We start from the raw sequence: 16,936 nt of genomic DNA on the forward strand, positions 1-16,936 counted from the left end.
CTTCTGGGATCTCATCCCAGTTTTGCCACTAATTCATTGAAGTAGCTACAGGGACTAACTTTGATTAAGGGAGGGAATGGGACTGAAGGAGGGATTGTACTAGATGATCTCTAAGAGTCTTAACTCTGATATTTTAGGATTCTTTAATCATTTCAGAAAGAAAGATTTGGACTTAGAAAAATTGTCAATCAACCAAAAAAGTTTTTAATTAATTTAATTAAAATAGTAATTAACTATTAACATATATATATAATAACTCACATATATTAACTGTTCCACTCATCATGCTAGCCACTGGATGTACAAAGACAAAAGTAAGGCATTCTGGAACTGTCAAGAAGCTTCCATGTCTCTGTGTCAAGGATTGGATGGGGAGTGGGAGGAATGCTACAGCATGTACACAGATAAGTAATTACAAGATGGAATTTGAGAATTAATAACAATTAGAGAAATCAAAAAGAATGGGGTGGAATTTGAATAGAATTTTGAAGGGCAATAGTAGCTCCAAGAATTGGAGTTGAGAAAAGAGAACATTTCTGCCATAAAATGTGTAGTTATCAAGGGGGAAATAAAATTACAGCACAAGAAGAACAATCGAGTCAATGTAGCTGGAATATGGAAAGTAGAGTAAAATATAATCAATAAATCTAGCAAGGTAGGAACCCGTAGCTAGATTATGAAGAGCTTTAAATGTCAAATGGAAGTTTGTTTTTGATCCTAGAAAAATAGGGAACCACTGGGGCTTCTTGAGTAGGAGTGTAACATGGTCAACCTTGTGCTTTAAGAATATTGATTTGATAGTATGGATTGAAAATCCTAGAAGCAAAGAGACCATTTGGCTATTTTACAATAGTCCAGGTGGGAGGTGATGAAGGGCTGGACTAATAAAGTTTCAGAAATGTTGTAAAGAGAGACTGAGGAGAGCTGGCAAATTGATTCAACATGACATCTTCTCCGCTCCTGCCCCCATCTTGACTCAATGGAAGTACCTATCAGCCTCTTTGCCTCTTGCTCCTCTTTATTATATTTTGGTGAGCTGCCCCTACTTTGGTCACTGGGAGACCCATGTGACTATACACTGAGAAAGCATTTCCTGCATCTGGGAGAGCCCTCTATCATTCTCTGGACTGAGTCTCTGAGCTTAGTCTGTTCCCTGGACAGTGGAGCCTCTAGTTTGTCCCACCATGAGCTTCACCCTACTCTTACTTTTTCTCCTGGGTATGACAGGTAAGGTCTGAAGGGGGCTGGATACTCTCTCATTGGAAAGGGGACCTCCTAGGTCAGATACCCCCATGGTACTACTTGGCACTGATGTCCTAGGCAGCCTCTTGCCCTTTTTGGCTCCTTAGATCAGAGATTCTTAATCTAGTCTATGAGGCAGATTTCAGGGGGACCATGAAATTGAATGTAAAAATTTTTTCTTTTCCTTCATTTTAATAATTGTTTTCCTTGGCAATCATGTACATTTTATTTTATGCATTTAAAATCACTATTCTAAATAGGGATTACACATATACTGAAAGAGACAGAGAGACAGAGACAGAGAGGGAGGAAGGAAGGGAGAGAAAAATTCCTGCCTCAGATATCTCTAAGGTCCCTTCCAGTTATAGAGTATTATCCATTCAACCTCCTAAGGTCAGAAGGGAAAGAGAGATCAGTCTTGCCTTTCCCTAGTACCATTGTGCCTAGGGGTGCCTATGGGTGCAAGGTGTACCACCTACCCACACTATGCCCTCTTTCTCCCTCAGGTTGCAGGGCAGAAGATGCTCCTGAAGTACTACAGACCACAGCCGGTAGTTCAGTATCCCTGCAGTGCCACTATGACCCAGAGGATGCCCGGGCCCGGAAGGTGTGGTGTCAATTCTTGATGGTGAAATGCCAACCGCTTGTCACCTCGGCTGTGGACAGGAGAAGGCCAGGTAGTAAAAAGGCCTACCTCACTGACTTGGGTGAAGGCTTACTGGAAGTGGTGATGAATGATGTGCAGGTGGAGGATTCTGGCAAATACGGCTGCATGGTGGAGACAAGCACGGGGCTCCGACCCCTGAACACATTTATTCTGCAAGTATCTTCTCCAGGTGAGTATTGGGAAGACACTTTTAATTTGGTAACCATGACTCTTAGATCCCTTTGAGGGTGCCTCCCAATGGCAAGTCATGGGAAGAAGATGATAATATCCTTTCCTGCCTCTCCAAGGGGAGGAAGTCACTCTGGGTGGTGAGACCCAGATAAGTTGTTGGTCTCTGACACTGAGCTAAATCCTCAGTCATCTGAATACAAGGGAACATACTTTCCTCTCTGGCCTCTCCCATCCTCCCCAGCATATTTTCCTCTAATCAATATTTTCAACATAGAACAATTTTTCTTTTTAAATTCAGGAATTATTATTATTTTTTAAAGCAGTGTTATGTGGTATACTAAGCACCTGATCTGGAGTTAAGGAAACCTGGGTTTAAATCCTTAATCTGCTATTAACTACCTATATGACTTTTTACTTTTTTTTTTTTTTTTTAAACTTTTCTAGGTTTCAGTTTCCTTAATTGCAAAATAGAGACATAGAGTTGGATTAGATAACCTGTAAGATCCTGACAAATGTGTCAGCCATGTTTGACAGTGTATTCAATAATCCACACCTATAGTCCCCCACCCTCTGCAAAGATAGGGGGGATATGAATTTTCTCAGCTTGTCTCTAGTGGGGAGTTTGAGTTTTAATCCTTTTTTATTTAAAATGTACAATTTTATCTTTTAAAAATGAATTTATGTGTATGTGTATAGGAAGTATGTATATATGCAAGTCATAATGAATTCAGAATGCTGAATTGTTAAATCCTTAAGTGCTTTTCAATAAATTGCCATTGTGTAACTAGGGGAAGATGAGTGGATAGAACCCAGGATGTGGAATCAGAAAGATATCCAACTGGCCTCAATTACTTCTTAATTGCATAACCCTGAGCAAGTCACTTAACCCTGTTATCTCAGTGTTCTTATCTGTAAAATGAGCTGGAGAAGGAAATGGCAAACCACTCTAGTATTTCTGCCAAGAAAACCCCACATGGGATCACCAAATGTTGGAAACAACTAAAATAAATGAATAACAATAAAGAAATATCCTGCCTATACTTATGAAATTTTGAAATCACATATATATATTTTATGGTAGAATCAGGGTGGGTCAAGAATTAGATGGATAAGATCTGTTGGATACATATAACGAGTGATCCATTCTTAGGAGGAGGGAATAGTGTAGAGTGGAGACAAATGTGGTATATTTCATAGGACTGGAAATGAGATCCTGGGGGAAAGGATCCTTGGGCTAATGGACATGGGAGCCCTAAAAGTGGAGAGAAATATTCAGATTATTGGCATCTAATTAAATCCAATTAAATGACCCCAAAAGGCATTGGAAATGGTATCTAGATTTAAATCTTATGTAATTTTAACCACTCTAGATCTTAGTTTCATCATATTTAAATGAAAGGATTCAAATAATGCTTAGCTCTAAATCTGTTCTTCTAAGAACTGAAATGTTGTTGAAAAGGAAGGTTGGAAAGAAAATGGGCAGGGAGAACCTGGTACATGGTTGAATTTGTTTTAGTAACAGGGGCCTCTAGAATTTATGTCATGGGAATGGGGAAGATTCTTAAAAAATTTTTTTAATAATAATTTTTTACATTTCAAAATACATGCAGAGATAGTTTTCAACATTCACCCTTGCAAAACCTTGTGTTCCAAATTTTTCTCCCTCCCATCCTCACCCCACTTTCACAGAGAGCAAGTAATCCAATATAGGTTAAACATGTGCAGTTCTTCTAAACATAAATCAGATCAAAAAGCCAAAAAGAGAGAGAGAGAGAGAGAGAGAGAGAGAGAGAGAGAGAGAAAAGAAAAAAAAAAAAAAAGCAAACAAACAACAGTAACAACTAAGGTGAAAATATTATGTTGTGATCTGTATTCAATTCCTGTAGTCCTCTCTCTGGATGCAGATGGCTCTCTTCATCACAAGTTTATTGGAATTGGACTGAATCACTTTACTGTTGAAATGAGCCAAGTCTATGCCAGTTAATCATTACATAATCTTGTTGCTATGTACAATGTTCTCTTCCTTCTACTCACTTCACTTAGTATCAATTCATGTAAGTCTCTGCAGGCCTTTCTGAAATCATGATGAGGAGGATTCATGTATTATTTTTAAACATTCTTAGAAATAAAATAAACATATTGTTCAGTTGTGTCTAACTCTTCATGACTCCATGGATTATACTCTTACTGGAGTTTTCTTGACAAGAATATTGGGAGTGTTTTGTTATTTTCTTCTCCAGTGAGCTAAGGCAAACAGGGTAAAGTGACTTACTCAGGGTCACACAGGTAGTAAATATCTGAGGCCACATTTGAATTCAGGTCTTCCTAATTTTAGGCCCAGTACTCTATCCATTGTACCACCTAGTTGCCCCTAAAATAAACATGACTACCCCATAAAAATGTTCATGTATTATAGGAACCTAAGGGAATAACTACTTCTCTTTCTCTGAGTCTTAGTTTTTTCATCTTTAAAATAAGGAAATTAGGCTTTGGTGATATCTAAGGTTTCTTACAGTTTGAGCATTCTAGGGTTCTTTTCTTGCACAATTATTTCATCATCCTAAATTTATCTAATTTCCATCCCTCTTCCTTAATATTGTAGGGTTTGATGCCTCAGTTTGTTGAGGACATTGCTTCCCTTCCCTACCAGAGTTCAGTTTTTCTGAATAAGGAAAGAGATTGCATGATGTGGGTGAGGTCATAGATTTAGAGCTTGAAGTCCTATTCCTAATTTTACAAATAAGGAAATTGAGGCAGGCAGTAAGTGACAAAATTGGAGTTTGTTCTGATTCCGAATCTAACATTTTTCTTACTACACCAACATTAACAGAGGGAATCCAAGCCATAATAAATTTCTATGGGATGTTGGATGGATGAGAGAAGAGGAAGAGAAGCCCAGGAGTAACCTCAATTGGTTTCCAACGTGTGTAGTAGAGTGGGCTGACTTTTAATTGATGTATTTTTAAATTCTTTGGGTATTGTGTCTATCTTTTATTTGTGCATACACTAATCATATATAGACACACAGATGTAAACATAGTTGCATCTTTATAGCTATATGATATTTATATTTATCTGCATATACATACATATTTAGCACAACATAATGAATAGAGAGCTAGTCCCAGAGTTAGAAGCACCACCTTGGACACATCTTGACTATGTAATCCTGGGAAAGTAACTTACCTCTCAGTGTCCCAGGTAACTCTTTAAGGCTGAAAGTTGTAGGTGGCTGCAGATCTCCATTGATGAAAGGAGTTTTCTGATCAAGAGTTTCCTATAACAAGTAATTGCAAATCCAGTACAAAATTTAAGTCTGTGTTTTATCTAAGGAATGTATGTGCATGTGTTGATGTAAGAATCCAAGATTATATCAATATAAAGAATTCCCAATCAGGCAGTGGCTTTAAGTAAAATAGGTCTAGAAAACTATACAGACATGTGTATACACATAGCCACATATATACATGCATATACATATATATGTATATATATATACACACATAGAGAGATATATAGAGAAGTAGATACATACACATATATATGTTTATATACATATGTGTGTATGTATATATATATATATATATATATATATATATATACACAAAGTTGCTCCTAAGTCCCTAAGTTGCAGAATACTTACTGATCTGTAAGGGTAGGGGAACTTTTCTTATCAAGAATTCAACATCTCATTGAAATCACAACTCTAGACTACTTCTCTCCCTCCTACATACACACACACTCAATAAAAGATCTTTGTTATATTCAGTAACAGATCTTAGTTGCAGTTCTTATTCAGTAAAATTTCAAATGGTAATATTTTTATAGATTTTTGGTTTTCATTGGACACAGTGCCAACCATGTCTGTGGACAATTCAGCTCTGCTCAAGCTGTCCCTATTTCTGCTCTAGCTTTTCCACCTCTGGATTTATCATCTTTCTACCTGCTTACCTCTGTCCTTAACAATCTTCTCCATTTTCTCATAGTCATACCTGGCATACAGCAGCTTGAGCTTTGTCCCAAGGCATGTACTTAGATAGCATTTAATAATCCATTAGCAACATATAATAAATTGAGTTTAACAGAATAACGAGTCAAAATTGGAACACAACAGATTTTGCTTCAGTTCCTCCATAGCCCAGCTTTATCCATCACACCTATCCCAACCCTATCTTCCCCAAAAGCCTGAGGTATCCCTAGTAGCCTGTGAAAGTTTATATATGCAAGCATCTCTTCCTACCTATTCAATTGAATTTGTTTTAAAAAGTAATTTTAAGAATGTTTACTACAACTCACCTTAATCACAAAACCTATATATAGTTTGTTTTTTCCAACCTTAAACCCTACTGCCTCCTTATTTATATCCTCACTACCTCCCCATCTTTCCACCATTAGCCCTCCAGGCCTTTTCCAGTTGTAGGGTCTACATGTACTCAATCAATTAACCAATTCCTCTCTCTTTGGGGGGTGGGTGGGATGTATGGCTCCTCAGGATCAAGGCAGGATGAAGAGGACGATGGAGACTATTTGGGAGAAACTTTGACTTTAGCTCCTATGGGATATCCTGAAAGCAGCCCAACCTTCAGCCCCATGGAGCCCAACAGAGAAGATTGGAGGTACTATATCAATCAATCAATTAACAAGAATTTATTAAAGTCACTATGGTGTACTAGGCTAGATGCTGGGGATGCAGACAAAAAAATGATACAATCCCTATCCTCAAGGAGCTTCCATTCTATAGGGAGATAGATTCTATTTTCTCCTATTACATATATACATAAGGATGGACAGAATTAATACAAGATAGTTAAATATAAGATAGTTAAAGAGAGAATGCATCAACAAAGATGGGAGGAGAATGGCTTTCTATAAAAGGTGATATTTAAGCTGCATCCTGAAGGAAAGAGAGATTTTGTAAAGTAAAGGTAAGGAAAGAATACATTCCAGGTAGAGGAGACAGTATATATAAAGGAAGGAGAGATGGAATTGTATATGAGGAACAGAGAAAGCCAATTGGGCTGAACAGCAGAGTGTAGAAAGGGGAATAATTTGTAATATAATAATAAACTACCATCATCATCATCATAATTGTCTACTATGTGACAGGAACTTTATAAATATAATTGAATTTGATCATAACAACACTGTGAGATAGGAGCTGTTAATATCCCCATTTTACTGATGAGGAACCTTAGGCATGCAGAGGTTCAATGACTTGTCTAAGAACTTGATAATAAGTGTCTGAGACTAGATTTGAACTCACATCTTCCTGCTGTATCCACTATACCACTTAACAGTCTACTATAGTAATATATAGTAAGTAATATGTAATGATGCTGAAAATTAGAAGAGGACCAGGTTGTGAAGAACTTTAAAACAGAAGTATATATTTTATCACAGAGCCAAGAATTAGTGAGCCACTGGAGTAAATTGAGTAGGTGGGTGATCTGGTTGGAAGGAAAAAAATCACTTTAGCAGATATATGTAAGATGAATTGGGGTGTTGAGAGATTTGAAGTAGGAAGACAAATTAGGAGACTATCACAATTAGAAGAATGTAAGAGCCAGTTCATACAGAACGTAGAGAGATCATTAAAATTTTAGCTCTAAAAATTTAGAGCACCTGTGCCTCAAAAATCAACAAATGCTACAAATCAGAGATTTACTTATTGCTTTGTTGGTTGCCTAGACAAGAAAGTAATGGAGGAAATGTTATAATGTGATTAAATTTAAAAATTTGTTTTTTACAGCTATTGTTCTTTCTTGAAAGCTAGCTGTTATTTATCAACAGATTATTGATCACAATAGTCTAAACAAAAGGTGATGGGGGAGTTGAATTAAGTGGTGGCTAGGTAAATAGAAAGATAAGTTCAATTTTGGACAAATTGAGTTTTGAGTATCTCTAGCTTGAAATATACTATGCAATACTAGATCTGGACTGGTGCCCAGGCAGCAAAGTTTGCTGTCATACCAGGGTGGTCGAAGGTATGGAAGGACTGAGTCACTCAGTGACTATGTCCCTTGTCCCCTAAGAACCAAATAAAACCCAAAAAAGAGACATTGTTCTCTCTTCGGAACTAAATCTGATGGATCAGACTGAGGTCCCTTTTCCCAGCTGACTAATTAATACAGGAAAGTAATAAAGAAGTCAATAATTCAGTCATGAAACATTGATAAAGTACCTACTTTGTACCAGGCTCAGAGCTAAATTCTGGGAATTAAAAAAAAGCATAAGATAGTCCCTTTTCTCAAGGAGTTCAATGGGGGACACAACATGCAGATAACTTTATACAGAAATTGAAGATAATCAACAGAAAGAAGATACCAGAATTAAAATGAAATGAGGAAAGACTTCCTGTAGAAGGTGAGATTTTAAGAGAGACTTGAAAAAAACCAGAAAAGTCAGGAGGCTGAGATGAAGAACATTTTGGGTATGGGGGACAGACAGAGAAAATGCCAGTTGCAGGTGGAGTTTATTGTTTGAGAAACAGCAGAGACTAATGTCATTGGACTGCAAAGAATATGAGTTGTAAAGTATAAAAAGTTTCAAAAACCCCTCAACCTGGAGACCCTGTGAATGATCCAAAGCAGCTTGCCTTCTTCTCCATGTCTTTGTCAAGAACTAAGCTATGACTAAGAGCTCTCTGAAGACTCCTGTTGTCCTTGTCCTGCAGAAATCTCTGATACTAAGGCTTCTCTTGAATCTATCTTTAACCATCTTTAGGCCCAAAGGCTGAGTTCACCACATTTTTGTCCTTTAGCATTCCCTTGATCTGGGGTTCTGTACTTCTCCTGAGCCTGCTACTTGTGGCTGCTGTGGTGTTGGCTGTGATGGCTGGAAGGAGAGGTAAGTGTCCTCCCCATTTCTTTATTTCATTCTTGTTTTACTAAGGTAACATTCAATAGTCATCTTTCCCAGGTTAAAATAAGCCAGGCCTATGGCTTGGCTTTCACCTCACTATTACATCAAAAAGCTGCTCCAGTTGGGCTTTTTCTTTATGAGTTTGAAAAGAGAGGAAGATTTGAGAAAGGGTGGTGATAGTACTAAGGGTAGATCAACAAGTGAAGTAAAGAAGGCTGTAAGTGAAAAGTGAAAGACAGCTGAGAGGGATTGAAGGAGAAGGATTAGTGGATCTAAAGAAAGTGGGGAAAGGGGTTTAGGGATAGCCAGTAGCACATGCTTAGGGAAAGAGTTTATGTAGGAGGAGATGTTGAGTAGATCTGAAGAAAAGGACCAAGAGAAAAATGAGTTCCCATCTGTCTTTCCAGGAGGCAAACTGAACATTTGTGGGCGATCCCAAAACAGTGAAGCACCAGCCTTGGTAAGAGACCTCTCTGTGTTCACAATACCACATCTTCCCTATGGTCTTATCACTGAGTGAAACTAGAAGTCCGGAAGGTGAAGAGGTGACCTGAGATTCAGAACTCACTGGTCCCATACCCAACTCCACAGACCTGAACAATGATTACTATTTGCACTGTTGCTGTTCATTCCCACTCTGAGGCAGTCTTATATATCTGGACTTCCCCCTGCCCAAAAAACTATATCCTATCTACTTCCCAAGATCTAGAAAGGGTGGTATGCTATTTAATTGATCAAAAAGGACAAGAGATATTCTTAACTATATTTCTAAGACTTATCCAGGCTTGGTATCCCATTTTACTCCCTTCTGTGGGATAGGTGAAACATTGCATAATTTTTTTTTGTCTACTGCCATTTCAGGATACCTGGACACCTGCAGAAGAGACATCAACTATACCTTTTGTTAAGCTGGAGACCCCACCCTCCTTAGATGATACTACCTACACAAATCCGCCTTTAGGTCCCCCAACAGGAAAGCCACCACCTCCACCTCCTCCAACTAAATTGGAACCCAAGGTCCATTTCAGCTCTAAGCCTGTGACATATGCGACTGTTGTCTTTCCCCCAGGAGCTGAGGCTGGAGAGGTCCTCACTCAACTTGATCAAGAGCAAACTGACCTCCAGAACCAGTCTAATTCATTACCTACCCTGACTACTCCATGAAAGTATGTGCATAGGAGTATCATTCTTGTGGTCTGGCTCTGTCCACCTCATATCACAGAACCAAAGTATATCGAGCTCTTGTCTCTTTGTTAAAATGTAAACTCCTTGAGAGGAGCCCATATATTTGTATTTCCAGACCCTAGCACAGTGTCTGGCATATAGTAGAGGCTTAATAAATTCTTGGTAATTGTCTATTCTAATTCTATCATTTCAGAAATAAGAACATTCAGGCCCAGAGATGACTGTTGACCCACAGCAATGATGATAAACATCATCATCAGATAACTTCCATTTTTATAGTGCTTTGATTCCAAGAATTCTTTTCTAACAACCCTGTGAGGGAGGTAGCACAAAAATTTCTTGTGATTAGATGGGAAAACTAAAGTTGGAAGAAACTCAGAACTTCAAATCGAGTCCTGATTTTGATTCCTAGTTAAATGAATGATTCTAAGGAGCATAACTACCTACTGTCTGTGCTATGGATCAACCTCAAGTCTCATCTCAAGTCCAAAGTTCCTTTCAGTGAATTACCCTGTCCCATTCTGGTGCCTCAATAATCTTACCACCCAGTTATAAATTCAACAAACCCCAACTGGCTTCAAGAAAGAACCTGGATAGGTTTGAAGATGGTAGAGAAATCAAATGTTCTTTCCATTGGGACAGGAGTCTTTCCCAGAATCCTGTGAGGTAGACCTTTCTTTCCCTACTCCATTTTCTCTGTTGTGTGTGTAATGTGTGTGTGTGTATGTGTGTGTGTGTGTGTGTGTGTGTGTGTATGTGTGTGACTCCATGTGCACCCGTGGTAGCAAACCCTCAGAGAAGATTCAGTGGATGAACCTAGTGATTGTTACAAGGATAGTTTCTGTTTATAGGGCTAATGGGTCGGGGCCACCTTAAGATTAGGTCTCAATGTCTCCATGTACCTCCATATATACATATGTGTGTGTTGTTCAGTCGTTTCCTGTCATTCCCGACTCTTCATGACCTCTTGTGTATTTTTTTTTTTTGGCAAAGATACTGAAATGGTTTGCATTTGCTTCTCCAACTCATTTATGATGAAGAAACTGAAGTAAACAGGGTTAAGGGACTTGCCCAGAGTCACAAAGCTGGTGTCTTGAGGCCAGATTTCAATTCAGATGAACTAGGAATGAGTCCTGAGTTGGGAGGCCGCTAATGTGAATCTCAAGAGTTTCTTGTGAAAATAATTAATTTAAAAATATCTATGGTACTAAGTGGCAGGAGAAGAGACTTAAGTGCTGTGAATAAAAGCATTTAGGGATACAATCCTCCCACAGGCCCAGGAATTCCAATCCAATTCAATTCAACCCAACAAGAATTTACCTACTATGTACAAAGAGCACTGTGATAAGAAGTTCTAGGACTACAAAGATTAAAAACAAAAACAACCCCCCCCCCCAAAAAAAAAAAAATCAATTCTTGTCCTCAAGGAATTTACATTCTATTGGGTCAAGGCACTTGAAGTTGTCTCCACCAATCCAAAGAATGGAGAGCCTTGTTCAGTAAGTGGAAAGCATGAGGGTTATTCTCTAAGATCAGTGCTGCTGTTTTTAAAAACAGGCAAAGGCAGGGTACTCTAGGTCCCTCTGATGGGAACTCTGAAGTCAGGAAGGGCTTTGATAGAACATAGGCTGCATGTTTTCATTGAGATAAGTAGATAGAGATATCTATCCACTACCCAACAACTCTAATAATATAATCGTTCTCTGGGGACAGGTTTCTTGGGGGGCTTCTGGAGGCAGCCTTAGTTTCAGTTTTGTGTAATAATCACCTCAAATGCAGCCAGGAGTTAAAAGTTCAGATCCTTTATTGTCTTTTTCCAAAATAGCCCAGTTAACTTTTTTAGAGGCCTATCCCTCTCCTTGGTTCCAAGAGCTCTTGCCGCTAGTCTTTTGTCTCTGCCAGCTTCAGCCTCTTGCTCTCTCTCTCTAAATCCTAGCTTCTCAATCTCCCCAACTGACTCCTGGCTGAGGCTTCAAGAGCTTCTAGTGACCTTGTCCTTTTCTATGCTCTTATAGAGGTGTGAATGAACTCAAAGATTGACTCCTCCTCCGAGAGTGGGATTGTGGGAGCTGTGACTTGTGAATCTCCTCCACTGAATCCTGACTTGTGAATCTCCCAAAGTGTCCTCCCCTTCCTGGAGGCTTCTAGCTTATATAAGCTCTCTAAAGGTGTGAACTCTAAAGTGTGAACTCTTTTAAAGGTGTGAGCTCTAATGTGTGAACTCTCTTAAAGGTGTGAACTCTAATGTGTGAACTCTCTTAAAGGTGTGAACTCTAAAGATGTGAACTAAGTACATAAGTCTCTATCCATTCCACTGACTTAACACCTTGTTTCAAGTTCTGGCCCATAACAAGCTTTGGGTCATCAAAGATAACACTGTAAACTATCTGATACACAGCTTTAGTTATGTGATACTTGGATGGAAACAGTGGTATAAGGGGAAATGTCTCACTTCATCTCCCATCCTGTTTTAATTTCTCTTTTATATGCTCCCTATTGATTTCCTTGTATACTAGCAAATTGAATAGGCTTTAGAATATAAAGATAAAGGTTGTGTTATTGTTGGCACATGATCATACATGGAACGAACTCCTATTGAAATTTGCGATCCTAAGCTGGTCTCCTTATATGCTTTCTTGTCTTCCTCCCTCCAAACACACATATCCTTTCCTTTTATGTGTGCTCAAAGGAATTGCTAAGTAAAATAGAACTGAGTGTAAATCTATAGTTGTCCTAAAACCACTTGGCACACACCAGAAATAGAAATGACTTCTGAACTATCTGCTACTCTGGACCATCTCCTTGCATTAGCATGAGTTGGAAACTCCCTGAGTAGACAAAGAAAATCCTTATATTGTTAGCATTAATGTATTTATTCATTCAAAAAATATTAAGTCCCTTTGGAACCCTGATTTGGTGAAAGTCATCATAGCAACTGTAGCTTTTCCAATTCTTTGCTACCCCAAAAAGCACTGCTGTAAATATTTGGGACACATGGATTTCTTTTCATTGAACTCCTTCAGGTATAAACTTAATAATTAGAATATCTAGGTCAAAGAATAGGAATAGTTATCTTAGTCACTTTATTTACATGATTCTAAATTGGTTTCCCAAATAGTTTCAACTGATTCACAGCTATACCAGTGGAGGATTAGAGTGCCTATTTTCCCACAACTCTTCTAACATTGACTATTACCATCTTTTGTCATCTTTGCCAAATGACCCAGCTGTTTTGATAATTCATTTCTCCTGTTAGTGATTTGGAGTATTCTTTCACATGGCTTTTAATAATTTGCAATTTTTCCTTTCTGAACTGTTTGCTCATATTGTTTGACCATCTACTGGGGATCCTCACACAGGATACTCCATCTCTTCACTGTGCCTTTGCACTCACCGTCCCCCCAACTTGCCTCAAATGCTTCCTTACCTCTTAGAATTCTTTGCTTCCTTCATTGACTCAGTTCAAAAGCCACCTTCTATGGGTGCTCCCTTGTGCCTTCCCAAACGCCATTGTTTCTGTTTTGGCCAGAAACCTTGAGGGTCTTCCCCTCCCAGGTTGGATTTTTTTGAATTTGGCAAGAGAAGCCATTCTTTGCTTCAATTCTTACCTACCTTTAATCACTGAATGAGCATTGCCTCAAACTGAGACTTGTTAAAAGACCTCAGTTTAAAAAGGACATTGCATTCAGAGCTATCTCCAGTTATCCTGATCTTTTCTGTTGCCAGTGAATCCAGTTGGGTTCCAGAGAATAAAGTGAGGCTGATAACTTTATATAACCCTTTATCACTTAATCCAATTCACTTGCATGTCCACATAACCATGATGTAATGGCCCTTTTGGAGAACGAACAAACACCATAAACAAATGAGAACCATTCTTTTTCTCTTAAATTTAATTTTGTTTCCAAATTTTCTCTCCCCTCTTTTACTCAATGAAAAATGAAGAAAAACAAAATATATTATAAAATATGTATAGTCAAGCAAAACAAATTCCCCCAATAGTCATGTCAAGTAAATGAAAAGGAAAGGGGAAAAGGGAATGTAAGGGAAGGAGTGAAAAAGGGAAAGAGGAAAATAAAGTGGAAAGGGAAAAGGTTTGTTTTTAATGAGTCCCTCAGCTCAATCTCTCTGGAGTGGATAGCAACTGTGATTGTTTATTACATTGATTAGACTTGTGTTTCAAAGTTGTTTATCTTTAAAATATTGTTGCTATTATATAAATTATTCTCATGGTTCTACTCCTTTTACTTTGTATCTGTTTATATATATCTTCACAGATTTCACTGAAATCCAATATTTTACCATAATTGTATACCTTCAAATTCATAAACAAAAATTCATTCAGCTATTTTCTAATTGATGAGTCCCTTACTTTGCACACACACAAAAAGAGATACCACAGATATCTGTGTACATATGGATGATTTTCCCTTTTCTTTGATCTTGTTTGGGTATATGCCTAGTGTTGTGTGCTTTCTAGAACCCCCAAATTGGGATGCCAAAATATACTGTCTGGATTAGCTCTCTGGAGGATCTTGGGCCAAGCTTTGGTCTTAGGAAGAGAAGTGCTGAAGGCAGGAGAGCCACCATGAGCATAGTCAAGGATGGATTCTGGAGTCTATAATCTGTAATCTAGAGTCTGGAGTCTGGAGTCTGGAGTCTGGAGTCTGGAGTTGAGCTCAAGCACACACACTCTCTTCTCCAGTCCTCTCAGCCCTTAAATACCTTAGTATGATTATATCACTATAGCACATTGAGCATGTGCTAACTATAGAAACATTACATCACCATACAAAGTACTAAGTATATGTGAACTAGAGAACCATTATCTCATCAATCACACTGAGTAAACACCCTGCTGTAAGTATCCTTGCTTCAAGTAGGACACAGGTAGTCAGGCTCTTCTTGACTTCTCAGGAAAAAGTGTGAAACCAAGGGAAATGGGGAGCCAAACCAGATATTGTCAGGGGGTTTCCTCTTGGCTAAAGGGTCTTATACCTTACCCAGAGTTCCCCCACTATCTGTGGCCCTCTGTAGCCTAGGAGATATACTACTAGATCAAAGGGCACAGATTAATAACTTTGTGCCTTCCCAAATGCCATTATTTCTGTTTGTAGGCCAAATCTTGGGGAAAGTCCTCCAAATCACTACTTTGATCTATTTTACCCTCAATGCCATTTGGAAATCCCAAAATATAGCTCAAATATCATTCCCTATTTAGAACTTCAACCTTGTGCATAAAAGAATCCACAGTTCAAGCATAAGTATTCAAGATATTATATAACCTATATAAGACAACATTGTATTAAAAAAAAATCATAGAAGCCCATGAAAAATTGCTACAATTCCCTCACCTTTTCTCACAACTATACAGTACTCCCAGATTTTTAACCTGTGGTTTGTGACCCCACATGGGGGTCTTGTAATTGTGTGTGGGGGGGTTCAAAATCAGTAAATGTTTGATTTATATATCTATATACCTGAGATCACATAAAATTTATCAGGCTAAAAAGGTTGTGAGTGAAAAAAGTTGAAAAAAATCCTTCTCTAGCCCTTGCAATTTCCAAGAGCCTTTGGAAGGGAAAAAAAATCAGGGCTGCTAGCAAAGCAATCTTTTAACCTTTCAGGGAGAACCTTTTTCAATCAGGAAATTTAGGCAGACATCAAACCTTTAAGATACAACTTAAGACTTCCTCCAAAAGGGAAATACATCTGGGACAACTAAGAGAGTATGTGTCCTTGGACCTACAGTGTCAGAGTATCACAGCAATATCAAAGGGAAAAATCCAGATTTTTGTTTCCCCCATGTTCTTTCTTGATCTCAAAGAAGAGAGAGAACATATGCATCTTCTAATTTTTTTCTCCATTAGGCTACTACTATCCAGGAATTCTTTCCCTCTTTTTATTTCTTTCTCTAAGAGAACAGTAATAACTAGAAATTCTTATTTTTTTCCTCGAAAAAAGAAATCTGCTGACATTGCCTAGGAAGATGTTTTCTTTCTAGAAGATTGATTTCTAGGATTGTTTTGTCAGGGAACTTCCCCTTCCTCTGTACAAGAGATTGGGATTCAGGAATATTGGGATTCCCACTTAGATCATGTGTTTCCCTCCATTGCGGCTATGTATTGAGAGCATTTGTGATCTTGCTACTGAGTCACCAGAGCTAAATCCAGACACCAGAGTCCAAGAATTTGAGATCTAGGAATACTCAGATTACTTGGGAGCAACCTGTGCCTTTGCCCCAAGGCAGTCATTTGTAACCCCCAATACCAACATTCCTATCTTTAGGCCAAGGTCTATTCTTAGATTTATTATTTCTGTCTGTTCTCTGAAAAGGAAAAAGGGGAAAATGGCAAAGTTACCAAAATGCCAAACATGATATCTCTTCTAAAGACTAGCAAAAAGATTGTTTCTTTCACAATAGTTCTTCAAGAAATAATCTGAGCCAACTAGTTCAATTACAGTCATAATGAATCAAAAAAAAAAAAAAAAATCAACAGAATTCCCCATACCCTTCGAAGGGAGAAGAGCAAAACAAATTCTCTTCACTAAGTTAATCAAAGTTGGGAATATCCCTGATCAATAGCCGATGCTTGCCTGGTTGTGGGAAATCAGGAATATTATTACATATTGCTGTTGAATTTGTTAATTGATTCTTTCAGAAAGAAACAAAGAATTATAGAATAAAAGTTATAAAATGTTTATTCCCATGGAACTGGTGATATTAGTACAAAGATTATGCTCTGAATTTATTAATAGGAAAAAATCCAATCCATCTGTGCAAAAATATTCCTAACAGATATAATTACA

The 16,936-nt window shown here is 38.1% G+C and overlaps 1 protein-coding gene across 1 annotated transcript; it reads left to right on the forward strand.

The window, feature by feature from the left end:
- The first annotated feature begins 1,093 nt into the window (after positions 1-1,093).
- Positions 1,094-10,294, forward strand: TREML1 (triggering receptor expressed on myeloid cells like 1). The gene is made up of 6 exons (XM_012549031.2): positions 1,094-1,227; positions 1,749-2,078; positions 6,573-6,696; positions 8,841-8,926; positions 9,349-9,401; positions 9,803-10,294. The coding sequence occupies exons 1-6, from the start codon at positions 1,185-1,187 to the stop codon at positions 10,103-10,105; spliced, it is 939 nt and encodes a 312-aa protein (XP_012404485.1). The 5' UTR covers positions 1,094-1,184; the 3' UTR covers positions 10,106-10,294.
- Positions 10,295-16,936: the final 6,642 nt, after the last annotated feature.

This window comes from Sarcophilus harrisii, chromosome 4, assembly GCF_902635505.1.
Source record: "Sarcophilus harrisii chromosome 4, mSarHar1.11, whole genome shotgun sequence".
In the NCBI taxonomy this organism is placed as follows: Eukaryota; Metazoa; Chordata; class Mammalia; order Dasyuromorphia; family Dasyuridae; genus Sarcophilus; species Sarcophilus harrisii.

Excerpts from the sequence above, each read along its gene's own strand:
- TREML1 (XM_012549031.2), top strand. The coding sequence starts at position 1,185 with ATGAGCTTCACCCTACTCTTACTTTTTCTCCTGGGTATGACAG. Across the intron at positions 1,228-1,748 it reads TTTTCTCCTGGGTATGACAG|GTTGCAGGGCAGAAGATGCT; the intron begins GTAAGGTCTGAA and ends TTTCTCCCTCAG. Across the intron at positions 2,079-6,572 it reads TCTGCAAGTATCTTCTCCAG|GATCAAGGCAGGATGAAGAG; the intron begins GTGAGTATTGGG and ends ATGGCTCCTCAG.